This window comes from Rhincodon typus, chromosome 29 (genome assembly GCF_021869965.1).
Source record: "Rhincodon typus isolate 14 chromosome 29, sRhiTyp1.1, whole genome shotgun sequence".
NCBI classification, from domain to species: Eukaryota; Metazoa; Chordata; class Chondrichthyes; order Orectolobiformes; family Rhincodontidae; genus Rhincodon; species Rhincodon typus.
In genome coordinates, this window is record NC_063360.1 from 20,773,014 (window position 1) to 20,800,019 (window position 27,006).

The window sequence follows — 27,006 nt, forward strand, 5'->3', positions numbered from 1 at the left end:
AACCCTACATCAGAAGACCAAGCTGTTATCAGCAGACTGGGAAAGTAACAAATTAATGGGATCATTGATTGAAACTTTGAATATCGCCCAAGGCTTTGCATTATGCTATTGTCCATGAGCACAAAAGCTTGGACATTCCCAACGTGGTTAAAAACAAACTTGCACCCTGAAGATTTTGTCTTAAAGATTGATTGGTAGACAACAGCATAAAATGGTTTTATAATCTCAGCCATTTATTTAATAGAACACAATTTACTCAAGTGAGCAATTTCACAATGTAATGTCTCATTACAATTTGTTTTCATATACATAGATACGTAAGTGGAAATTACAGTCAGCGCTGTTCTTATACTGATTATTGCTTTTAAGGAAATACATTGCAGAAAAATCTGGTAAAATTTCAGAGTGTTTGCATAAGAACAGTGCTGTTCACAATTACTGTAGCAAATTTGTCAAGGATTTTTCACAGTGATAATCTACTTCCAGACAAAATACACGCTTCATCCAAACAGGTCTCCAATCTATGTCTGATATGGATTTGTTATCAGTTGCAGTAGTCTATTTATTCATTGCCCATTTACTGTAAAATCGGTTGATGAATAAACAGTTTGAATATAAAAATATCAAAAATACAATGGATGTAAATATAGCCTCTGTGTAATGAATTATAATGGCATTATTTAAAAATAAAACAGTGTTCAGACTTTTTTTCTTTCAAGTAAAATACTGCATAAAAGTCAACAATAAAGCATTTCACAACCCAAACTCCAATCTGCAGATACATGGTTTGAGCATGTCTGGAATGGAGGATAGTGGAGATGAAAATCGAACTGATTCCAGAGACAAGTTCAGCTTGCAACCAGATATGATTTTGTGATTTCTGAAACAAATGAAATGTTTTGAACTTGAGGATAAGAATGTTTAAATTGGTCAAATAATTGAGACCTGTAGCGACCAGATCATGGAGAGGCACTTTAGTTCTGGGAATTAGGGGAGAGTCCGTTCCTAAACTTGCTTTACGCAAATGAGAGAGAAAGATCATTTTCCTTTTCGGTCCCTATAAGGTAGCACCATTTAAGGCTGACTGCAGGCTATATGATTTTCTTTGGAAGACAAGATTCATCCAGGCTGCAGAACAATGAAACGCTAGGAACACTACAAAGATATCCATGGCATATCATGCTTTTGTTTTTCTTTTTTAACCTTGGGTTCAATAATAATAAAAAAAATTGATTTGGATTTACATTCGCGTAAATCCATTACTGAAGCTTTCTAATGGATGGCACTTGAGGCGTATAAATCGCCAAGAGTCCATGTTCAAGCTTCGACTCATTATTTCACACGTGGTTCCTTCAGGAAATACTAAATATTTTGGAATGTTTAACAGATTATTTTAACCATATTATAATTGACAAAATGAATGCTATGGTACAAAAATGAACACCATACCAATAGTGTGGAATTGAACTTCAGTCTTGAAGTGACCATAAGTGGTCCAATTTGGGTTACTTGAATTTCTGATATAAAACCATACATGCATGTGCAAACAGCAATCCTGAACATCAATTTTTGTGACAAATTCTGAACCAATTTGAATGAAATGCATACTATTAACAATCAAATGATTAGAGGGACACTGGGAGGGAATGAATCTCTGATTCCTGGCAACCTAATACATATTTATATCTGAATAAACTCTAGATATTATAGTAAGTGATTACCTGATGCTAAATTCTAGACATTACAGGAAGTGATTGTCTGAAACTTAGATAGAAAGCATTATCTAAACATTTATGTTTTAGGTATTGTAGCTATTACATTCAACCTTTTTTGATTTTCGTGAAATGTTGTCCAAAACTTTTGTCACTAGCCTTGTGTTTCTAATCAAGAATCCAGATAAGAATAAGTGAATTTTTAATTAATAAAAGTAAGTAACAGACACTATTATGAAGCATGATATTTCAATATTCATGCTCACACAGTGAATGCATGTGCATTTGAGCATTTTCATACCTTTGTTTGTGAAAAGATATGAGCAGCATAGTGTGTGCATTTATTGATTGTTGTGTGTCTTTTACTTCCTTGGTTACTGGTTGTCTCCTAAAATTGAGTCAAATGAAACCATGGAACTATAACACCATGGAAACACCAGAAATATCAAAAAGAGAGGGGAGTTGACAAGGAGATCAGCTCAACTGATTCGAATAATTGTTCCAGGCCAGCAAGTGAATACAGCAATGCAGAGCATGGACAGGCCTAAGACCTCTTACTGTGTGTGCCAACATTCCCAGCAATCTCTCTGATTAAGTCCAAATACCATTCAGAACATGAATATTGAGATATTATACTTAATAATGGTATCTGTTACTTACATTTATTAATTAAAAATTTAGGATGCTAAGTGTGGTGTCTGTTCAATTATTCCAAACTCTGCTGAAAGATGACAGAATTTCTCACTGAATTTGGTATATTTAAGTTGAATGAATAAATATGTGCCATCCTTTGTATTGAATGTCATATTGCTTCATTGTTGTCACCATGGTTACATGTTTAGTCAGAGATTTCTATTGGACATTACTCTGCTAGAGAGGAATAGATTTATATCTGACATTTAATTGTCTAGCAGCATTGTGTTTGTTATGTTAAACGAGTTTTGATGATCTGGTGAAGGATAAACGTTAAATGAGAATTAAATATTTACAAGTAATTCTAACTTAACCTGCCCATCATGAAACCAAAGGGATCAGATTCAAGGACAGTTTTACACCCACCCAATTTGATTCCTTGTTGAAGACGGTGAACTGCAATGTTAAGCTGGATATAAAAGCCAGAACTCCACCCTACCCAGTGAATTAAGTTACATTTTCTCTCTTACTCAGATACTGTAGTTTGCATTATGTACCAAGCATGTTGTGTGTGTGTGTGTGAGAGAGAGAGAGAGAGAGAGAGAGAGAGAGATCACTGCTAGAACAACAACATATACCATAATTCTGGTGGCCTAGTTGTACAAATTGATTTTCTTTACATTTGGAAACCTGAATGGGCTTTGGCTTTCAGAAACCAAAAATAAGAAATCCAATCAAAAATTCCCCTGCACCACTGAACAAATTCAAGAAATTAACAGTCAAAGAATCACATTACTAGATTGAAATTGACCAAATTATAAACAGGCACTAACAGATCAGGAAGAAAGGCACTCTGTTTCATTCAAGTTGCAACAACTAAACTGACTCTTATTGTGGCCTAGCACAGTCTTCAGTCAGTCAGAATCCTAGTCTTTTTGATATTTACCAGAATGGTCCCTGAAACAGTGTCAGAACATTTTCCAATGTCTTAGTGAAGGCATCTTAGTGAAGACTTCAGAATCTCTCCTACACCACATCGGTTTCTCCTTCAGGCATACTTTCGGAGGATGTGTTTGTCGTTGTACCTGAAGCAGGCCTCTTCTTTCGGATGCTTGACCCTGAGGTGATGAGGTCAGCATAGCCTTTGTCCTGTGAAAACGCATAGGCTGAGCGCCGTTGTGTCGAACCTCTTCTGAAGTGAGTAGCCTTGTTATTTGATGTTGGCTGACCTTTGTTTAGGTCTTCATAAGTAGCCTGAAAATAATCAAAAAAGACCAACACTTATTAAAATAACTTGTTCTCCCTCTCGTGTACCCATTTAGATCACGCTTCATGAACATTCATTCAATAAGGCTCTCCTTCCTCAACTATACTAGTTCTCTTACAATCAGAATCCTTTGTGAAGTATTGACATCTATTGTTGGGCTGTAGCTTTAAGACACTGGGGGTAATTTTCAACTTCACTACATGAGCAGTAACCAAGGGAAGTGGATCAGTGTTCAATGTCTTCTGGCTCTGGAGTTTCATGCATTGTTTTACTAACAGCTCTCTGTGTGGCTAGTGGGCCTGCACATTTTTGTCAGCACCTGACTGCAGTGCAGCAGTGAAAATGACATGCATGTATATTCCCATGACAATCAGTGCCTGTTTCTTTATGAATAACGGTTCCGATCATCCATTAGCTTAGGAATCCTGGTTTCCAATACTGACCAGACAAAAAGCTACCCACACTATTGCTTTCTGAACCTCTGATGGATGATTTCTCAGGGGAGCATACCTTGAAGGGAGAAGCAAAGAGAATTTGTCCAGAAGCCAGACCATCTTGTGGCACTTGCTACACTATTCTGGAAAACAATTAAATATCTCAAAGCTTCTCAGTGTTTTTGTGAATGAGTGTTTGAACAAATAGGTGAATGAATGGATGAATGTGTAAGGCATAATGAGGGTCTGGGAAATAGGAAGGGGTTAAGATGAGCAAGATAGGACAGTAGGGTGGTAGCTGAATAGGTTGGTAGGTGAATTAGGATAGTGAGGTATAGTTGGGTCTGAGGAGTTTGAGTCAGGGTTGTGGGGTCTGGTCAGGTCTGGTGTGAGGAATGTCAGAGGGGTCAGGAGTGTGGTGGTGGTGGTGGTGGTGACAGTTGCATAGTGACCCAGGAGTTTCTCTTTAACATCTCCTATGTAACTCTTTCAGTAAATAAGTTTGAGCTCTCCAGCTCTAGAGTTGGAGACGCTTTCAGAGGTTCCCAGGAAACTGGGGAGTTACCCAGCGATTCCCTAGACTCAGTGCATCAGGAATGCAATGGGATTCCATTGCATATTTTGGGTGGTATATCTGGTCTCTGACAATCTAGAGAATGGATGACTTGGGCCAATATAACGATGTAATAATGATGTAAAAATGGAATAATAACAAAAATAATGGAACAATATAACAGTCAAACTGTTATAAAGCCTATCGGGTCGATCTGCTACGTCATCACCTAAACTCAGTCAATGTGAGGTTTTCTTCCATGCTTTTCTCTCGTAAGATTAAGCTATGACTCTTGTCAACTAACTAACTTAATGATCAGATCCCAACGCTTGTTGCTACTCTTTCTGGGATTATCTTTTATTGGGAATCCTCTCAATGAAGTTACCATGAAACAACACAGAACCTCTTAGAAAATCTTTTTTTAAAATGGAAGGAACAAACATAGATTAGTTGCAACAGATCAATAATTAATGTTTATTCATTGTTATTCTCAAAGCTTCCATTTCAGAGATAACTGATGAATCAGCAATATCATGCCATACCCAAATCCCATTAAAAAAATGTTTTGATAGAAAGTTCTTCTTTGCAGGACAGGTCTGGACTGACAGTGCTTGTACAGAGCCTTGATCAGACCCCCATCTGAAGTACATCATTCAGTTCTGAGCATCCCACTTCCAGAAGAACCTGTTGACCTTGGAGAGGTTGAAGTCCTGATTCTTCAGAATGATGATAGGGGTTAAAGGGCTACAATATGAGGACAGATTCTGTAAACTTGGTTTGTGCTTCCTTGGTATAGAATTTGGAGGAGGTATTTAATGTGACAGAAGGACTTGACATGATTTCCTTTGGTTCAGAGTCCTGTACAGCGGGTATCAGATGTTAAGTTTCGGTTTTTATTAAGTTAGAGCCTGCTCATTCAGGATTGTAATCAGAGAAGGGGGGAAAATCAATGGATACATGCTAAAGGGTTCAGGGTTAGTTTCCCTGTTTCTTGCCTCAGATCCCAGCAGGAATTGCCACCAAACCAGCTGGGTATTTGCAGCATTTTCTGTTTCTAACTCCAATTTCCAACATTCACAATAACCTGCTTATGGAAAAGCAAGTGTCATTGTCATCATGAGGTTTTGGAACTGGGCACTGCATCTGAGCTACCTTTGAAATTTTTTTCTCCACCCATTAGCAAAGGTGACTGTCCCTAAAGCTGCTAGTAGATGTACGGTAGCAATGTTCTCAATTCACCAACAGACTTGCTCAGAAGAGTCTTAGCTTCAGTTGCTGCCTTGAGTCAAATATTTTAGCCATATTTTATTGTGGGGAGGTAAGAAACAGTAGGAATGAGCTTCACTTGTCCACATTCATTATATGAAAATATCTAATTGAAAAAGCAGCATTACTGTAGTGATTGGAACCAGGTATATCTCATTGACTATGAGGTCCTTGATTGTGGTTGTTAACCTAGGCCATTCAGGAAGCCCTGGCTGACCAATATTAAGAGGGGATTTAGAATTTCATCAGTTCAGGGGACTGACTCCAAGCTGGCTGCCCACAGCCAGTGTATTGTGCACGAGTAAATAAAAGGTGACTTGGTGACAGGATACTGGCCTCTGTGCACTTATTTCAATTAGCATCACCAATTCTGAAGGAGGATCACTCAAACTGTTAATTGTTTCTCTTTCCACAGATGCTGCCAGCCTGTTGAGTTTTTCCAACATTCTCTGCGTTTGTTTCAGATTTCTAGCATCCGGAGCATTTTGCATTTATTACCGTCACTTACTTTCTTATAAATAATAGATGCACTCAAAGCAACAGTACTTACTCTTCCAGCAGTTTTGGAGCAAAAGATTCGCCAAATTAATCGTATCATAAGAGAAGGGATAAAATTTGCAACAACAGTTAGTAGGATGGTGAGCCAGACGTAAGGCTGTTTAAAGCTATTTAATGCTGCTCCTGTAAAGAACAAAGCAAAACAAAAATTAAAACACTCAAAATTCTGACAGTAACCATATTTGCAGATTATTGTGGAGGCTCTGAATTGCCTCAATGGAGTGAATGCATAAATTTAACCAAGCAAACTGTTTGCTTGACCAGCTCCTCCCATCAGCAGCCCATTTGGCCTGCAGCCTTTACTACATACAATGTGCACTGTAGAGACTGAACAAGGGCTCCTTTCCACTATTTTCCTCACCCATAGCCTCCTCTGCCTGCAAGGACAACAGGAATAGCTGCACTGGAGCATCACTTCACTGTAAAGACGCCAACCATTACACCTTGGATGTATATTTAAATGTTCCTTACAACATTGGTGGGTTAAGGTCAGGGAATTCCTTTTCTAATGAACCACTGCAGTTCCAGAGGAGCATATGTGGGGTGTGTTAATAAATCTCATCATTTCCCATGAGGGGGTTGAAAAGGCAAGGAGATACTTGACTGAATTTTCCTGCTGGAATCTATTATTCTTCCAGATGGTCACAGAGCAGTACCCCCAAGAAAACCAGGGAAGCACTGCTTCTTAGAATTGTTCCCAAATAGTTTTCTCTCAGCTCCAACAAAATCAATGTCAAGTACCACTTGCCTGCTCTGTGATATTTAATGAGGTACAGGACTGACAGACAAGTAAGGTTAGTGCACACACACACACACAAAAAACACACAAATTACAGAAAGCTCAGAGACTGAGTCAGAGACATCAGGATCCTGATCAGGTTTACAGGATGCTTCTGCACTTCAGTGTTGCATCTCGGGTTGCACTGGCAGCTATCGTTGTAATGATGCAGCAAGGACACTGGGTGCTCAGGGGCATGTATCCAGCTCACAGACTGGACCAGGCTGCACCTTTGGGCACTTCGCTTGCTCTCAAAGTGCTCAGTCATTCTGAGCTTACCTCAGTAAGTCTGTCTGTCTGTACCTTGCCTTGTGTTTTTGCACCTTACCCCCTTAGACAGGGATACCATGGTCATATTACTTCTGTCTTGCCATCCTGCTTAGTGCAAACATGAAGGCAGGAAACATGTCATTGTTATCAGCAGGCCTCAGTCAAGGGGGATAGCCTTCACTCGGCGGGGTCGCAACACACTAAGTCAAGCATGGCCATTGATACCATCCAAGCCCTGTCCAGGGTGGTCAGAATCAGGATCCTCCACTTAGAAGGGGTGAAGTGCTAAATTTGGGTATCCCACTACCTGTCTTGACTCTTTCTGCCCTGTTGTGGGCTGTTTTCCTCATGGAATGTGTGAGAGAGAGAGATAAAAAGAGAAAACAGGTATTATGGGAGATGAAAGCAGATGGCTCAGTCATATTCTTGGTGCAGGTGTGGAGATTTCTCAAGTGAGTGAGTAGGTAGTGCAGAGGGTTAGTGGTATCAAGGGTTGGGGTGGGTGACGGTGCACAGGGAACATGCTGTGGGCAACAGCGAAACTGGTAGATCATGAGTATTGGTGGGAGGTGGGTACAATAGCAGAGATAGAGTGACTGAGAGGTATTGGAGAGAAGATGGTCATTTAGTCCCAGGTAGAGTGGAGGTGGGACAGCAATCTTCTTCCTACAGTGCTGGGCATTCCTCCAAATGGTTAAGACTGCAGTGAGCTTGGTCGTAACCTCAGGCCATGTTGGCATCAATCCATCCAGCATGACCCTGCCCACAAAGCTAGGTGCTGACTTCCCCCTGTGTGCCATATCCAAGGCCAATGTCAGGAACTGTGCAGGGCAGTTCTGAACTAACAGTGCTTGTTGGGGTGCAAAACGGGTTTTTAAAGATGGCATGGGCGTAAGGGATGCCAGTCACTTCCAGAATATCCACTGAGTGTGATAAAATGGGGTGGAAATTGGGCACGAGACATGCAATAAAGGTGGGGTAGGTCACTGATGTGGTGAGTTTGATAAGAGATCATTGGGCCTTGTGGTGAAAATCTCTCCCAAAACAAAATATGATACAATTCGGATTTCGCCAAATAAACGTAATATTCATTGGTTCCAAGCATTGTCATCAGCATATGTTTATTTTTTCTGATTGTCTGTGATTTCAAATTACCATTGCCTGGTCCACAGCTTACTGACAAGCTCTTTGAAGCATTTAATGGGCTGTCAATTGCAGTTGAGCTGGTTGCTGGTTCTCTCCAGCCGCTGATCTCGATTTGAGAATAGCAGCACATTCTGGGGGCCCTGGAAGACTAACATACCATAAGAGGAGCACAATTTTCACATTATGCCTGGTCTTGACCCTTCAGCCAGGGATGAGTGAGGATCAAACTCTCAGAAGCAAAGATCCATGTACATACAAACCTGCTAGGCTTTGCTAATTCAGTATTGGTATCACACCTAGAGCTTCAGTATTTAAACAACTCTGTTTATTCTCAGAACCAAGAACAAAGAAAATGTCAGCACAGGAACAGGCCTTTTGGCCCTCCAAGCCTGCACCGACATGCTGCCCGTCACAACTAAAACCCCTTACACTTCCAGCGACCGTACCCTCTATTCCCATCCTATTCGTGTATTTGTCAAGATGCCCTTTAAAAGTCACTATCGTATCTGCTTCCACTACCTCCCCCGGCAGCGAGTTCCAGGCACCCACCACCCTCTGTATAAAAAAACTTGCCTTGTACATCACCTTTAAACCGTGCCCCTCGCACCTTAAACCCATGGCCCCGAGTAACTGACTCTTCCACCCTGGGAAAAAGCTTCTGACTGTCCAGTCTGTCCATGCCCTTCATAATCTTGTAGACCTCTATCAGGTCCCCCCTCAACCCCCATCATTCCAGTGAGAACAACCCAAGTTTCTCCAACCTCTCCTCATAGCTAATGCCCTCCATACCAGGCAACATCCTAGTTAATCTTTTCTGTACCCTCTCAGAGCCACCACATCCTGCTGGCAGTGTGGCAACCAGAATTGAACACAATATTTCAAATGCAGCCTAACTAAGGTTCTATAAAGCTGCAACATTACCTGTCAATTTTTAAACTCAATGCCCTGGCCAATGAAGACAAGCATGCCGTATGCCTTGTTGACTACCTTCTCCGCCTGCGTTGCCACTTTCAGTGACCTGTGTACCTGTACATCAGTGACCTGTGTACCTGTACAACAGCAAGTTTTTTTGAAACTATATACAACTGAAAAGGATATGAGTGCTGAGAACCTTAATCCAGTTGCTTCACACTGTGAATCAATAAACCTCTGAACCCATCATTCAGCATTCACTGTTTGATCAAATATAAATTTAAAAGTCAGAAGGATGACCAAAGTGTATGATCCCCTTAAGTAAAAACAGAGAATGCTCGAGGTACTCAGCAGGTCTGGCAGCATCTGTGGAGCAAGAGAGACAGAGTTAACTATTCAAGTCCAAAAACTCAGTTCTGAAGTACAGTATTTGGACCTGAAATGTTAACTGTATTTCTCTCACTGTGGATACTACCAGATCTGCTGAGTTTTTCTGGCATTCCATTTTAATTTCAGATTTCCAGCGTCCACAGTATTTTGCTTTTATTCATGTGATCTCCTTTACTTTTCTTAATATTTTGGTGTGGATTGAAAATGGTCAATAAAACGCCAGGGAGGATAAACTTATAAGAAAATGCAAGTTGCTAGTAGGGATTGCTACAGACTAGAGAAATATCATTTGAAGCTCTGCAGAGTGACAACTGCTTGAAGATTTCTCAAAACCTGGAATAGAGTACAAATTTGTATTATATCTGCTAATCATAAAATCAGTTGCAAATTTGGACTGACTAGGCTGCTAAAATAATAGTTATCTGCTGTTAAGTGTCATAAACATAAACAGATAAATTGCTTTCTTACCATGGAACTGGAACACATCTGGTTTCATTTGAGTCAAGAAGTCGCTTTGGGTTAGAAAGGTGATGCAAAAGTACAGTGCAATACTGATGATGATAGAAAAAGCAGAGGGAACTGTCCAGTATGAAATCTCCAACATAACCTGTTGAGAGAATTAATTATTACCTTGAATCCTCCAGACACAATTATTTAGAGATTTACAGAAGTCAAAACTACATATTTCTCAACTTCTGCATGAAACTGCTTTCATTTAGACAATTAAGCATTTGAAAATTGACTGATTAAAGGATGGGTTGATGTGTGCTTCATAACTTTCTGCATCTCCTTCACCGAATGCAAGAGGATCCAGATTCTCTTAACATTTGTCAAATCACTCCATGGGGGCTTTAACCAATTGTCTATGTTACCTATTCATAAGCCCAGCCTTGCTCAATAAGCTTATTCTTTGATAGAATGTGGGCATCATTGGTAAGGTCAGCATTTTTTTGGCCCGTCCCTAATTGCCTTGAACCGAGTGGTTTCATCAGGAATTTCCGAGATCAGTTAAAATTGCTGTGGACTTGGAGTCACAAGTACTCCAGACTGAATGAGGATGAGAGATTTACTGTCTTGAAAGGACATTAGTGAACCAGACTGGATTTTACAACATTTAATGATCGATTCATGGTCACTATTACTGAGACGAGCTTTCAATTCGAGATTTCCAGATTATTAATCCAACTACCATCTTCTGCATTATTTTGTCCACCTCACTCAGGTGATCCACAGATCAAAGTTTAGAGAACCACTGGCTTAATTGGTCAGCCAGTTTCAACTTCAAAAAGGTTTTTTTTAATAGGATTCTTAATATAGATGGTCATTAATGTACATTCTATTACATAACCCTGGGATGGCCAAAGATTAAATTATGGACTTACCTCTACATTAACAGATAGCACCACAACAGTGCCAACAGTTGTTGATAAAGACTGGTAATCTGAGACTGCTATGCCATCTTTCCCTACATTGTCCAAGAATGCTCCATATGGTATAAAAAACATAACTATTGAACTGAGAAGGCCGTGAAATAGAGTAATTAAAAAGATCCTGTAATTGAACAGTTCATTCTGTTGTCCAATTTTGTAGCGTTTCGGACACTTGACACTCAGATTGTCACTTATATCCTGTAATGCCAAAAGTACAAACACAGGAAGAGAGGAAATCATCAGACTAGAGCGTTGAGATGTCTAATAAGCCAAAATTTGATTTAATAAGAAATATTATACCAATGTTTCTTAGTTGTCTAGAGTTATTGAGTTCAAGTTGTAGTCTCAGAGCTCCAACATCATTATACAGCAAATGGTTTGATGTGGGAAATACAACCAATTCAGCAGAATGACATTACTCATGGCTTACACACAAGCTGCACCTTACTTAATAGAGTGGGTGGCTTGCAATCCATAGTGGGGTCACATGATGACCAATTGGCATCACAAGCTCTACGATAGCAATGGCAGATATGGTGTAGAGACTTTGATTGGACAGTCTTGCAATCAGAGGCATGGCCCCTTTAAATGCGGGTGTTTTTTTTTTGCCAGTGGGTGTGGTTTCATCAAACGATCTGTGAGGGCGAATCTTGGCCAGCAACAGAGTTTGCAAAATGGTCAATGTCTTAGTTATTTTTGTATCTGTATCCGAGCAGTTTAAACACTACCCTGAATGTTAGCAACTCTGTCCATACCATCCTCCAAGGTTTTCATTCTGTGGGCTCACCAAGTTTGAGGCATTAAAATAGGGTCACACAAATGAGATTTTAAGACACAGAGGACTCAAAGCTCATGAAGCAAGGATTCTTTACTCCAATGTTAGCTAGCCATTAAAAACTGGAAGGGAAGTTAAAGATAAACAAAGATTTACACCGTATACATAGAATGACCATATGCAAGATTTGCATGTAAACATTCAATTGACCACGTGGGTAATTTACTAGCAACCATTAACAGATAGTGGAAAAAGATAAATGAAGATTTACATTGCGTACATAGAAGGACCCATATGCAAGATTTGCATGTAAACATTCAATTGACCATGTGGGTGATTTACTGGCAACCATTAACAGATAGTGGAAAAAGTTTTGGTGATTTGGTGATGGGAAGAAAAAAAAAGACACATTCAGTTATGTGTAAGAGCACTTCTGGATCTAAAAAATTGCAATGACCATGTGGTTTACACTGGGGAAAGGATTCCTGTTCTCACTCCTATCCTGTCCCGTTAGCCCTCTGTCCACCAAAAGCACTTTCCTTTTCCAATGAGACTGCTCGAACTGCCCTATCTCTCATCAACGCCACCTGCTGGTGGCAGTCCCAACACTGCAGCTCCCTTACAAACCAAAAGAACTGCAGATGCTGTAAATCAGGAACAAAAACAAAGTTGCTGGAAAAGCTCAGCAGGTCTGGCAGCATCTGTGAAGGAGAAAACAGAGTTAACGTTTCAGGTCTGGTGACCCTTCCTCAGAACTGAGGAAGAACTCAGTTCTGAGGAAGGGTCACCGGACCCGAAACGTTAACACTGCAGCTCCCTTGTTCAGTGCCCTCCATCAGCATTGCCACCTGCTGCAGGAGGTCCCATTCCACCATGAAAAGGTTTGGGAAGCCCTGCCTTATTGGATCAATATGTCTCAAAGAACATTTCACATTGAATCATTTTGCAAGCAGGATGATTGGTTGTGTTGGCCAGCAGGTGCACTGAAAGGAGAATGCACCAATTTTCCTGCTGACATCCACATCATGCTCCATCTGTAAGTCAGCCGTGACTTCGGAGGGGAGTTACATTGAAAATATAATAGGAGTAATTTTAACCTAACCTCACAGATGGGAAGGTATTAGCTTCAGGTCAACTGTCTGCTCTATACCCTACCACAGTCTACACTGAAGTCAACGGAGAGTGAAATTAGTCAGAGTGTAAAGTGGTCAGCTTAGCTCAATTAGATCAGGATCTGTTGCCAAGAGAGTTCAATTACAATTACCCTCACCTCATGAACATCTTTCCATCATATATCCATCCTGCATGGATGAACCCAACTGATGAATCTTTATTCCCATCTCACAGAATTGTTACAGTGTAGAAAGAGGCTATTTAGCTCACTGTATCTGTGGAGGTACAGGTTTCATTGTCAAAAAAACTCATCTCAGTCTTAAGTGGGAAACCTCACTTTAATTGGCCCCTAGTTCTAGGCTCACCCCACAGTCGGAAACGTCTTCTTAGCATCCATCGTATTATGTCCTCTCAGGATTTTATCAGTTTCTTACACAGGATGTGGGGTTTTCCTGCAACTTGCGTGTAAATAATACATCCACCCAACTCTGGGCATGTACTTTAAATGCCTGATGTTCCTACCAGCAGACTGTTCCTGAATTGATGGGATGTGTGGGAAGCCTGCTGCACTGTTCCCAAGGAATGTTTCATCCCAATGCTCTGGAGTTACATCAGAGAACTAATGCACCTTCAGCAGAAAATCAAAACCCAACTCTTACCAACTGGGTCGCACCCAGTGATTTCTTTCCAATTGCTCAATTATTTATGGAGAAATAAGCAAGAAAATAAAATCAATGTTATAAGGGAATAAGCAGCAATCACAAGTGTCAGAGGTTTCCCTCGGATGGGGGATTTCAAGACTAGGCAACACACTTTTAAGGTGAGAGGAGAGAGATTTAAAAAGGACAAGGGGCAATTCTTTTTACACAGAGAGTGGTTCACGTCTATGGAATGAACTTCCTGAGGGAGTGGTGCAATGTGGGTACAATTACAACATTTAAAAGAAATTTGGATTAGCACATGAATAGGAAAGATTTGGAGAGATATGGCCAGGAGCAGGCAGGTTGGGACTTGTTTAGTTTGGGATTATGTTCAGCATGGACTGGTTGGACCGAAGAGTCTATTTCCATGCTGTATGACTCTATGACTCTATATGCAGTATAATAACTGGGTCAGAAATCACACGACACCAGGTAATAGTCCAGCAGATTTATTTGAAAAGACAAGCTTTTGGAGCGTAGCCCTTTCGAAAGCTTGTGTTTTCAAATAAACCTGCTGACCTATTACCTGGTATTGTATGATTTCTGACCATGTCAACCCCAGTCCAACACCGGCACCTCCACACCATCAGTATAACTGGGAAAGTGCTAGAAATGAACAATACGTTTATCCACATCAGATTAGCAATTAACGGGCCATATTTAGTAGAGATCCTTCCACTTTGGCGATCTCTGCACACAGATTAACTTTCCTTCTGTTTTAGAAGTTGATGGACCTGTCTAAGCATTGGCATTTGTCTCTACTTTTTAACTACATTTTCTCTTCCAAGCCTCTAGACCTAAAAAAGTGTCCTCCAGACATTGCCGACTGTTGAATTATTTCACTAACACTGGAAACTCATCCACTACTGAGTAAGGTGGATCTACCACTGACCACATGCATGAGCATGCTAGTAAAGCAGAACATCTCCTTCGAGTTCTCCTGGGAATGGAGTCAAACTGGATGGCAATCCTTACAGTTTTTAGTTTGAGGTGCGACGGATTACCATGAGAAATAATGTCATCATCATGGGTTATATGCAGTGTCATGATTAGAAAAAGAATTAAAGAATGTGGACAATTACTAGAGGGTCTTTACTTTCTCACTTTTTACATGTTTTCAAGGCTAGGATAAACAACTAAATAGTTTGGTTCCATTGTAAGGGACCATGAGTATGATGTAGTCACAATAAGACCAAGAGAAGAATTTCTGAGGAAATTCTTTAACCAGTGGTAAGAACATGAAACTCACCGTAATGTGGGATGGTTCAAAGAGATAACACTGATGGAGAGGATCTAAGGGGGCAACTTTTTCACGCAGAGCGTGGTGTATGTATGCAATGAGCTGCCAGAGGAAGTGGTAGAGATGGGCACAATTACAACATTTAAAAGGCATCTGGATGGGTACATGAATAGGAAGGGTTTAGATGGATATGGGCCAAATACTGGCAAATGGGACTAGATTAAATGAGGATATCTGGTCGGCATGGAGGAGTTAGACCAAAGGGTCTGTTTCTGTACTGTACAGCTCTATGACTCTGTGAGGTATGAATTTCTTTTAATTCTTTCATGGCAAGTGGGCATCACTCCCTAATTGCCCTTGGAAAGAGTGGCATGCTGGGCCACTTCAGAAGGCAATTAAAACTCAACTGCATTGCTGTGGTTCTGGAGTCACTTGTAGGCCAGACCAGGTAAGGGTGGCAAATCTTCTTTCCTAAAAGATATCAGTGAACGAGGTGGATTTATACAACGATCAACAATGGTTTCATGCTCATGATTACTGAGACTAGCTTTTAATTCCAGATTTATTAATTAATCTAATGTAAATTCTGCTGGCTCCCAGGTGAGATTTGAAACCGTGCTCCCAGAGCATTAACCTTGGTGTCTGGATTACTAATCCTGCAATGTAACCACTAAGCCACCATCTGTGTGAAATTGTACATTCATTCGAGTTGGGAATGAAGAAATACCGGGGTAGGTAGCAACATGTGAAAAGGTCATTAGGGTCCTCTGTGAAAATAGACAGTGATTTTGGCCAGTTGGATTTAATGGTCTGTTTCTGTGCTGACGACTTGGCATAATTCAGCAATGTGTTACAATTTTCTTCCCAGTGCTAGGACATTACTCATTCAGTTGCAGCATACCTTGTTTATTTTCATTTCTGGAATCTGGTGAGCCCAGAAACTCAATGTCACCTTACCTGATCGAGTGCTCCCACCAGGAGGATAGGCAGCCAGCTGTAGGCAATTTTGTAGAAAGAGATGCACCACTTCTCAAAGGCAGACTTTGGAGAAAACAAAGATCAGGATTCTGATCATTACTGCGCTGGTTAAGGAACAAGCTGACACGAAGCAAGTTAAAGTTATCCTATTTTGATGTAAATTTAGATTAATTGACAAACTGTAGATTCGATAGAGAGAAGGAACACCTTTGACTATTTATCCACTACAATTCATACCTTAGAATCACACACTGTGAAACAACATACCGATGATGAATTTAACGTTGATAGAATTTAAAAACAGCTGAAAACATTGAATAATTAATAGTAATCAACATATCAGCTCTGACAGCAGAGTAGATAGGCTGGGGTTATATTTCGTAGAGCGGAAAATGCTGAGGTGGCGGGGAGGTCCTGATTGAGGTGTACAAAGTTATGAGGGACATAGATAGGGAGAAATGGTTTCTCTTAGTAGACGGGTCATTAGCCAGGGAGGCCTAGATGTAAGTTAAGGAGCAGGAGATTTAGAGAGGATTTGGGGAATATGTTTTTTCACCTGGTGCGTGGTGGGTATCTGGAACTCACTGTCTGAAGGGAGACAGAAGCGAGAACCTTCAAGACACTTAAGAAGTATTTAGATGAGCATGTCAAAAACCATATTATACAAGACCATGGGCCAGGTGCTGGAAAATGGGATGAGAATGGAAAAGATGGGGTGGCACAGTGACTCAGTGGCTAGCACCAGGGACCCGGTTTCGAATCCACCCTCAGGCGACTGTCTGTTTGGAGTTGGCATATTCTCTCTATGTCTGTGTGGGTTTCCTCCGGGTGCTACAGGTTCCCCTCCCACAGTCCATAGTGTCCAGGGATGTGCGGGCTAGCTGGATTTGCAATGCGAAATGCAGGGTTACAGGGACAGGGTAGGGGGTTCTGGGTGGAATGCTCTTTGGAGAGTCAGTGTGGACTCAATGGGCCAAGTGGTCTGCTTCTGCCCTTGTAGGAATTCTATGATTCAAGATGATTGATGACTGGCACAAACACGATGGGCCAAAGGGTCTGTTTCCATGCTGCAAAATCTCTATGACCCTAACAACTCCTCAATAGAGAGATGTTGTCATAGTGTATGATAGCATTACTTCCTTTAGCCACTGGGTGGTGTGCTTAGAAAGTCTCCAAAAGGCTGGTTTTTTTGTTGGCGACACCTTGAAGTTTTCTAAGGGGAGAGTTCAAAGGGCTGAAGATAGAAATGGTGCTCTTAGAGGACAACCACCAGGCCTTTGGAATAGGAGAAGCAAGATCAATCTTCCTCATTTAAAATCCAAGCTAGCCACATCTCCAAGCCCACCAATGTTTGTGGGGTCAGGAATCAGAATCTGCACATCTGGGCTTTTCATAATTTGGGGAATATCAGCAATGTGTACCCACCAAAAACCCAGGAAACTGGGGAGGGAGCTGGTTGGCATGGGTGAGCTGAGGGGGCCAGGTCCCTCTCAGATAGTTTATGATATGACCTCAGTGGAGGTCAAGATTGCAAGAGTAAAATAGTTTCCTTAAGTATTCTTTTCATATTGTAAAACAAGCCTGATTTGACATCAGATAAACATGTCGAGTTTTGGTTCTCTGAAATCAGATGTCTCCTGATCCAGAAAGCTCTCAAACACAGCCTCTATCTGCTGTCACTCATGAATCCCATACATCCCACTTGCATCAGAACTTCAGGTTAGCAAAACAACAACATTAAGACATTTATACTTACCAGACCAGAAAATCCACTAAAGAACGAAAACCAGATTTGGACAAAGGAAAATGCAAACGTCTTGTATAGGAAATATCTCAGGAATTTGCAGATCCTTAAGTAAGACCATCGTCCGTGAACCAGAAGGAGCCGTTCAAGGTAGTGGAACTGAGCGATTGAGTAATCGCTGGACAAAACAGCCTGCATGCCCTCTTGTCCACTGATTCCAACTCCGATATGCGCCGCTGGGAAAAGACACAACAGTTTGGAAAATCACTCACTGTGCACAGAGACAGACCTCAAACCATTCACAGGTTCTGGAGTGACATTTTTCTTTTGACCCTGGCCAAGTCAAACCTACTGACATTCGAGAGGCTAGCTCACTTGCACCTCCTCCTGGGCAGCCAACCCAACACTATGAAGACAGAGTCGACCTGGAACTAGATTTTGAATGATCTTGGGGTTTTGTCCAATCAGCCACTCTATTTTTCATCTTTTATAGATATCTTGCTCCAAAGGAACCACATATTAATAAACAACTATTGCAAATTACGGCTGCTAATATTTAATAATAAGACAAAAGAACTGAACTTATTGGGGCTGCGCAGGGGCAGGGAAAAGACGGTAAGACCTTAAGCCACAGAAACAGAATTAGGCCATTCAGCCCATTGAGTCTGCTCCACCATTTGATCATGATACCATTTATTTTAAGGAGACAAAACAAAATATTATAGTTTAAAAAAGTGAGGCTGATTGCAAGTTGAAAGTAGTCTCCTTAAGTATTCTTTTCCTATTGTCAAATCAGGGCTATGTTTCACAACCCCATTCTCCTGCCTTCTCCCCATAACCTTCAGCGCCTTAATAATCAAGAACAGGGGATGGCAAGGGAGGAGGAGAAAAGGTCAGTCAGTCAAGGCAGGAATCATTTTAGCACAATGCCCCCAGGTAGGAAACTCATGGGATTGGATTGCCCAACAATAGAACATCGAACAGTACAATACATGAACAGGCCCCTTGGCCACAATGTCTTTGCTGACTACGATGCCATTCCTAATTAATACCACTTACCTGAACATGGTCTATATCCCTGTGTTCCCCACCTGTTCATCTGTCTGTCTGTCTAAATAGCCTTAAAATACACAAAAGTAAGTTCCTTCCTCTTAAATTTAGAGTGGAGGAAACTCTGATAGTCCTGTTTCGACAATCTCCTGTTCTGATCACCACCCATCAAGCCCCCACACATCTCCCACCACAGCCCCTGTCCATCATTGTCTCTCCCTCCACCACCACAACTTCTGTTTCACTGTTCTGGGATCCTTTCTCAGTCAAATGCTTGACATTTTGATTGTGGATGAAGCTATCTCTGAATACAATCACTTCAAAGTTTGCATTAACCATAGAATCTGTTTGGATGAGGAACCAGAACTGCTGTTTCTTTATCTGGAAACAGGGCTGACAATATAAAACAATCATCATTTCAAGCTGGTTTCATGTCTTTGTTAGAATATAGTGAAACTCCCTGACACCAAGTTATTACTAAGCTAAACAATCCTCGATTGCAATGATGATAACTTTAAGCTCTCTTCCCAGGCCCCAGTGACATATTAAATAGAAAACCTCACACAAAATCTAGGTTTGAAAATCTGATTTGCCTGTTCATTACAATAAAAGGACTGGTGTGACATCCACCAAACAACATTAACCTGCTAGAATATCACAGCAGGTTTCTAATACCGAGTCTCAGAATGTTATCACCCATCCAAGCAGCATAATTCAGGACAGATCTCTCTTTCAATGTCTTAAAATCTTAAATCACATCTTTTTATATGTTTCTGCCTGGTTTCACTGACCATTTTAAATTAAATCTTTCGATTACCCTTAAAAAAGAAAAACACATGGAATAGATTGGATTTTTTTAACCGTAGTTTTCATAACCAGAAGTTTCCTAAAAAAAACCTTTTCTGAAGATTTGAGTTCAATGTGTTGTAAAAGTAATTTTTTTGAAGCCACCAGGTGGCAGCACAGTTCCAGTAAACACTATACATACACGTGAAGCTGGAAAAGCACAACAAGTCAGACAGACAGCATCCGAGGGGCAGGAAAGTCAACCTTTCGGGCCGAAACCCTTCATTGGCCCAAAATGTTGACTGTTCTGCTCCTCAGATGCTGTCTGACCTGCTGTGCTTTTCCAGCTTCACATCTAATGGACTCTGGCTTCCAGCATCTGCAGTCCTTGCTGTCTCCAAGTCACTATACATACATAACCTGAACATGATACAGTATTGGAGGTTGAGACCAATATTTAAGTCTTGGCCTTGCTTAATGGGAAATTAACAAAGTATTTCAACCATAATGGAAAAAGTAAAAGATGTTAATGAATCAAAGTAAAATTTGGGAGTGTAGGGTTAAGAGACAAAAGGTTCAAACTCATAAAAGGAAAATTTCGACTTGGTGTGAGGAAGTTCTTCTCTTGACGAACGATCAATATGTCAAATTAGATTTCAGAAATGGTGGCAAAGACGTTGAAATCACTTTAAAACCTAATGTCTTTGAGTAATGGAAAATTAAGTTACCTGATTCCCTAGCAGTTTTTGGAACCAATAATTTTGCAGGATGTGGTGAGCGATAGGAGGGTTAATGTCTGAATCCATAAGAATTGAGGACCACATTCAGCTGTGGCATTCTGTTAATATAATCTACCTGCATCCAATTGCAAAACTACAAAACATTACATTTTTGTATTTTAGTAATAAATCAGAGGGATCTGACATCAATCAACCAATATTAATATGTTATCTCAGGGGCTCACAGAACCTTTTCAGTTCTGGGTATGAGTTCCGTAGTGTTAGTGCTCTTTTAAATGCTCCAAGTCTCTAAAATATGCTGCCATTATTGCTGGCAGTTGTAGTCATAGAATATCAGAATATTACAGCACAAAAGGAGGCCATTCAGCCCATCAGGTCCATGCTATCATTCTAATACTTGGTGCTAGTGGTTCTTTCCACACAAAACTCCTCATTGAATGACACTTCCCTGTTCCCTCTTCATAGCCTTTAGTTTGTTTTTCCCCCATCACCTGAATTTCTGCTCCTGTCTGCCAGCAATGTAATTCTTCCCACCAGATTAGACTCCAATCACCTGGACAGGACACACAATTGAAGTTCCCATGGATATTGCACTGGGATGGCTTTCCATCCCCTTCTACTTACCCCCACCACCCCCCCATCTTGTCCCATTCTCACCCATCGCCTCCCTCTCTCCTAATACTCACACTGATCTTCCTTAAAATCACAGTTATTGACTAATAACTGAAGTTAACTAACTGATTAGTTAACCAGTTAACTAGACTAATTTAGGATATGTGGTCAGTATGGACAAGTTGGACCAAAGGGTCTGTTTCCATGCTGTACATCTCTGTGACTCTATGACTCTATAACTGCTCTACGGCTTTGGATCTTAGCTGTGCCTTCTCTTTGTGTGTCTATTCTTACTTTTCAGCATGTTAACATCATTTGCTCCATCCCCTATGGCCAGTGTGGTGGCACTTTTGTACTTTTTGACCAGCTGCACCATCATGGCTTTCTGCTTGGGAGTGACACGACAGCAGATGACAGACTTGCACAGGCAGGCCAGCTCTATAAAAGCTCTCTCATGAGCCTCCTCTTCACAGTCAATGTCCACTCTTGATTTTGGGTTAACGGCAGTTCTCAACTTCCAGCAGGATGTCCTCTTCCTTTTTGATTCCTTCAAGCCTTTTGTGAACTTGTTCTAAATGTAAATTGGAAAACAAAGTTACAAATTCAACAAGCGCAGTTTAAATAGAATTGATATTTGCAATTAAAAGTTTCACCAGTGTGAGGCAATATTCCATAGCACTTTCCCTGCTGTCTTTCACTGGCAGCCCATGATCACTGCTGAACAAGTCAAAGTGTATACAATTGATATAACTTAACCAAATTTGAAATTGACTAACGTGTTTTGCAAAACCAAGAGACCTTTCAAAGTAACCTGGTAGAAAGGTGATAAACTGCTCTTTCACAGATAACATTGGAATATGACTGGAAGCAACACCTTCAAGTCTAGCTGTGAAGAGAACAAAAGACAGCTAAGCACAACAGACAACCACACTTTAAAGCTGCATTAAATCATAAAATCATTGTGCTAGAATGCAACCAAAAAACTTGTAGGTCTCAATGAAATACTTATGTTTCAACAGATTAATCAAAAAATGTGAACAGCTAACCATTACAACCAGCCCCAAAAGTTTAAAAAAAAACTGATAACATGCTAATATGAAAAACAAACTGAAAGCTGATTTTAGGCCAGGAAATGGATATGTAACAAGGGAATAATGGGAGATAGTGCAGGGTGAGATAAGGAAAAATGTGAGTGATTATGGCCTGAGAAATGCACAGAAGGTACATTATATAAGAGCAGACTTTTGCTCCATGGCTTAATGAAAGACTCCAACACTCCATTGGACACAGAATATTATGGAGAACACTTAAAGGACAATAATACCTGCCAGCGTAACATGCTATGCACCAGTGAAGGAAAATATAAACATTCTTGTTGAGGGCACTGATTGCTAATAGAAGGAGGGGACTTGACCAGTCGTTTCCCCACAAGGACCTACAAGGGATTGATCATCCATGGGTGGTTGGATATATGGTTACCTCTTGTAACATTACTGCACATATTGTAGTGGGTTCAATAACTGACCTTAGATCATGTGGTAGCGGTGGGTTTTCTATCTGTCTTAAAGATACAGTGAAATCTTATTGACTGAAGTTGCGTATCCTATGCAATTTCTCAGCAATCAGTAATACAAATCCCAGGAGCTGCAGTGTCACTGTGTCGCCAGTGCCCCAGCACAATAACTGATCTCCACAGCTTTATTTAAAGAGGCTTTCACAAGAAGACCAACCTTTCTATTGGTATCCAACAGATGTTACAATCACAGCAATGTAACAGCCCACCACGTCACTAATGAGAACCACTGGCCCAACTGCACTTTTGCAAAGTGTAAATTCACATCAATTGAATCTCAATATTGGAGTAAAATGCAGCAAAAGTGGTTAGAGAATCAAACATAATGAGAAATACCTGACAACCCATTCCAATACTACATTATAATAAAGTATTAAGACACAGGAGCAGGACTCGGCTATTTAACCCCTTGAGCCTACTCCACCATTCAGAGAGATTGTGGCTGATCATTGAGCTCAACGTCACATTGCTGCCCTAACCCATTATCCCTCCACTCTCTTAGTAACCAAATATCTATCGATCCCACTCTTGAATATACTAAGCAACTGAGCATTCATTGGTCTCGGGTAGAGAATTCCACGGAAACACGGAGTTAAGAAATTTTTCCCCATCTCAATCATAAATGGCTGGCCCCTTATCATGAGACTGAGACCCCATGTTCTAGATTCTTCAGAGTGGGAAAACTGTGGTGGCAGCTTTAACGTCACTCCCTGATCTGCCACCTCTTCATTGGTTACCTCCAGGCTCATCAGCCACAACCATTTTGGATTCTGGACACTGTGTCCATCCCAATTGTCAGGATGGCTATGCACCTGGGAAAATCCAGCCCAGCACCTCAGCATGTGCCCTTTCATGCCCGTTACAATTTTTAGCATTTTAATTGAGATCACCTCTCGTTCTTTTAAACGCCAGAGAACAAAGGTCCATTTTACCAGCTCTGACATCAGAGCATAGCTCTCTAATCCCAGGAATTTAACCTGAAATCTACACAGTTCCCTGTCAATCAGTTTCAGTCATTAATGCAATTATCTCACTCATGTCACTCTATCTGCTTGGTCTCAGCTGCAGACCTTGGTGATGCTACATGGCATGCTATGTTCTGTGAGAGTGTTTCAGCAAAATCCATTAGAAGATACATAATGCTCCCATTTTCCTGGTCACTGTTAAGATCTGCATACAACACAATTGCTAACGTTTGATAAAACAACCCATAATAATGAGTCCAGAAGTAACGATGACATAGAGACATGTAGCTTACCAAAAAGCTTCCCGTGATAATTAGTGCCTTGTTGTCACACGAGAGCAAGTCAGGTTGCTCACTGTTGCTTATAGCCCCAGAAATGGTTGCAATGTTGTTATCTTTGTGCATGTAGTTGCTCTTCTGTAACTTCTCCAGGGCTTTGCTGAGGTGATGAAATGACAGAAATGTGCACTGTGTTACTGTTGGCTCACATCTCACACAAGATCCCTTGGCTCACGCTTTTGCATGTTAAGTCAGACTTGTGTAAAACATTCTGACCAGTCACCATTTAAAGGGTTACACTTGACAAAGTGAATGAGCTACTGAACATTCCTATCATTCCAAACGGTCCCTAGATATTTTCTAATCAACCAACACAAACCTAGAACAGGCAGGACTTGAACCCAGGCCACAATCAGAAATAAAAGCAGCTCACAAGGAGGTGGGTGGGGGGGAAGACAGTGCGCTCTCATGTTGCCATAATGTTAGCAATAATCTTTAAAATGATCATATCATACACAGGCCTTAAAATGAAAGGTTTTGTCATATAATTAGGAACCAACACAATTTGACCTTTTTTTTCATGCATTCATGGGATGTGACTGGCTGGGTCAGCTATCCCTAATTGCCCTTGAATGAAATGGCTTGCTATGCAAAATTCAGAGGGCAGTTTAGAGTCAGCCACACTGCTGAGTGGTCACATGCAAGTAGATTTCCTTTCCTTAAACGGTACTCTTTACAAAAATGGTTACTATCTATTAATTCCAAATGTTTAATCAAGTTCAATTATCACCATCTGCCCCAGTGGGATTCGAACTCATCTGCCCAGAACATTAATGTGGGCCTCTGGATTATTAGGCCACTGATACTGCCATTATATCACTAGGTGACCACCTCCCCTTTATGTGTAATAATGGCGCCATGAATTACTCCAACTCATTCAGTGTGCATTCCAAAGGCCTGGATTTAGGCCCAAGCGTAAGAGGCAGCAGATTCCAGTCATCTCTCTCTGCCTCACACGGAGTCACCCACAGCAGGCCAGGCTAGGATGGGGAGATTCCCAATCAGATTCCTCAGGCCTGGCTCACTCAGTACTAGTTAGACATAGCAATGTCATAGCAACAGACCCCCACCGTACTTTAACACTGCCCCACATTGCTAAGGGTATTTAAATTGGAAAATACCTTCCACATCCCCTACATCATGGCAGCCATATCACACTGCTGAAGCGATTCATTAACAAGGAACGCCATTCCTCATTACTGACCTGATATCATGCCCATCAAAAAGCACCATTCGGTCTGAGAGTAACTTACAGGAATATCCGATATTAACTGCCGTTTCTGTTGAAGATGAGAAAAAAAAATTAATGAAATTAAAAAACGGCTAATTGCTATTTTTTCAGAAAGTGCTGTTGCTTACCTAGTAGGTACCTCAGGATCACATGATTTTCCCAAAGCCTTTAATGACGCAAATTCCAATGTTGATAATATGTATTTGCCCACATCAGCAGTGACTGCTTTCTGCTGTGGGTTTCAACTCTGCATTGCAGCTGTAACAATTTCTATGTTGGGGATGGAACGATGCTCAAATTCATATCTTATACCATGGTCACACACTCCATACAATCTCCAAGCCTGAAGATGATGCCTCCATTGTGCCTCGATTCTGCAATGGTAGGATGATGGTCTTGCTCTCTCCTCTTCCCAAATGGCACTGTTCCTCCATGTTCCATTGACATGGGAGTGAAGTGCCAAGGAGCAATGCTTGGGATTCTTTGCGATTTTGGGTACCACAGCAACAGCCCCAAAGGATCAAAATCAGCCTGTATAAGCCAGGTTTAAGTTAGCAGCCATTTTGAATTGAGATCAGAAATGTTGTTTAGGCCTAAACACATTAAGACTTAAGCTTATGTTGCTGAACAGAGACCTGACCTGTTGCATTATTTTGTGTTGCAGCAATTGTGGATTCAATAGGGGAGTGATAGGAAATGAGAAGTCATGCACAACAACTACTAGAAACTGTTCAACCACAACTGGCAAGTCTGGGGGGCGGAAGGTGCGTTGAGGTAAACAGTGTGTGGACAAGACAGCAATGGTGTTACAGTATGGTTATTAGTGCTTAGGACGGGGAGTGGATGGGAAGTGGTGACAACGATTTTTTACTCATCATTTTGCTCATGTTTATTGGATGGAATTTTAAGATTTTTGTTCATGCAGCTCCACTTATTTGATGGAATCCAGTTGTATCACTTTACGTGAGAAAGGATGTACTAGCACTGGAGGGGCTGCAGACAAAGTTCACTAGGTTGATTCTGGAGTTGACAGGGTTGGCTTATGAGGAGAGATTGAGTAGACTGGGACTACAGTCATTGGAATTTAGAAGAATGAGGGGGATCTTATAGAAACATATAAAATTATGAAGGGGATAGACAAGATAGAAGCAGGGAGGTTGTTTCCATTGGCGGGTGAAACTAGAACTAGGGGGCACAACCTCAAAATAAGGAGGAACAGATTTCATACTGAATTAAGGAGGAACTTCTTCACCCAAAGGATTGTGAATCTGTGGAATTCCCTACCCAGTGAAGCAGTTGAGAAGCTACCTCGTTGAATGTTTTTAAGGCAAAGATAGATTTTTGAACAGTAAAGGAAATAAGAGTCATACTGAATGGGTGGGTGAGTGGAGCGGAGTCCACAAATAGATCAGCCTTGATCTTATTGAATGGCGGAACAGGCTCGAGGGGCCAGATGGCCTAGTCCTGTTCCTATTCCTTATATTCTTATGATGGTTGAATCTAAAGAGTGAAGTCGATGGAGGGGTCCTGAGCCACTGAGACAGAAATTGTGATGGTCCTGGGTCAAGAAAACTAGTTCCTGTCTGGCCAAGTGCCCTTAAATCTAGCTCCTGGACGTTTGACCCCCTGAGTCAACAACAGAGCCAACATCCAACTGCCTGCCCAGCCATGTGATTGGTCACTTTACCCAGGCCCGTATGGCTAATGAGAACAGCTAGTAGTCCTTAGACAAAGCTTGACCTGCCTTCCAGAAAGAAAAAGGCTCTTTTCCAGTACAACCTTCTGACTCAGGCTGCAATGTCGCTGTCAAT

The 27,006-nt window shown here is 41.1% G+C and overlaps 1 protein-coding gene across 1 annotated transcript in view; it reads right to left on the bottom strand.

Annotated features, from left to right (window-relative positions):
• Positions 1 to 231: 231 nt before the first annotated feature.
• The window catches only part of LOC109913412 (phospholipid-transporting ATPase IC-like), an 81,733-nt gene continuing 54,958 nt past the window's right edge, over positions 232 to 27,006 (bottom strand). Inside the window, exons 18-26 of the mRNA XM_048613915.1 lie at positions 25,169 to 25,244; positions 23,920 to 24,064; positions 21,383 to 21,659; positions 17,913 to 18,136; positions 16,136 to 16,219; positions 11,302 to 11,547; positions 10,388 to 10,526; positions 6,416 to 6,546; positions 232 to 3,599 (exon numbers count right to left, since the gene is read on the bottom strand). Of these exons, the coding sequence (XP_048469872.1) occupies positions 3,372 to 3,599; positions 6,416 to 6,546; positions 10,388 to 10,526; positions 11,302 to 11,547; positions 16,136 to 16,219; positions 17,913 to 18,136; positions 21,383 to 21,659; positions 23,920 to 24,064; positions 25,169 to 25,244 (1,550 nt within the window). The 3' untranslated portion in view covers positions 232 to 3,371. The remainder of the gene's footprint in view (positions 3,600 to 6,415; positions 6,547 to 10,387; positions 10,527 to 11,301; positions 11,548 to 16,135; positions 16,220 to 17,912; positions 18,137 to 21,382; positions 21,660 to 23,919; positions 24,065 to 25,168; positions 25,245 to 27,006) is intronic.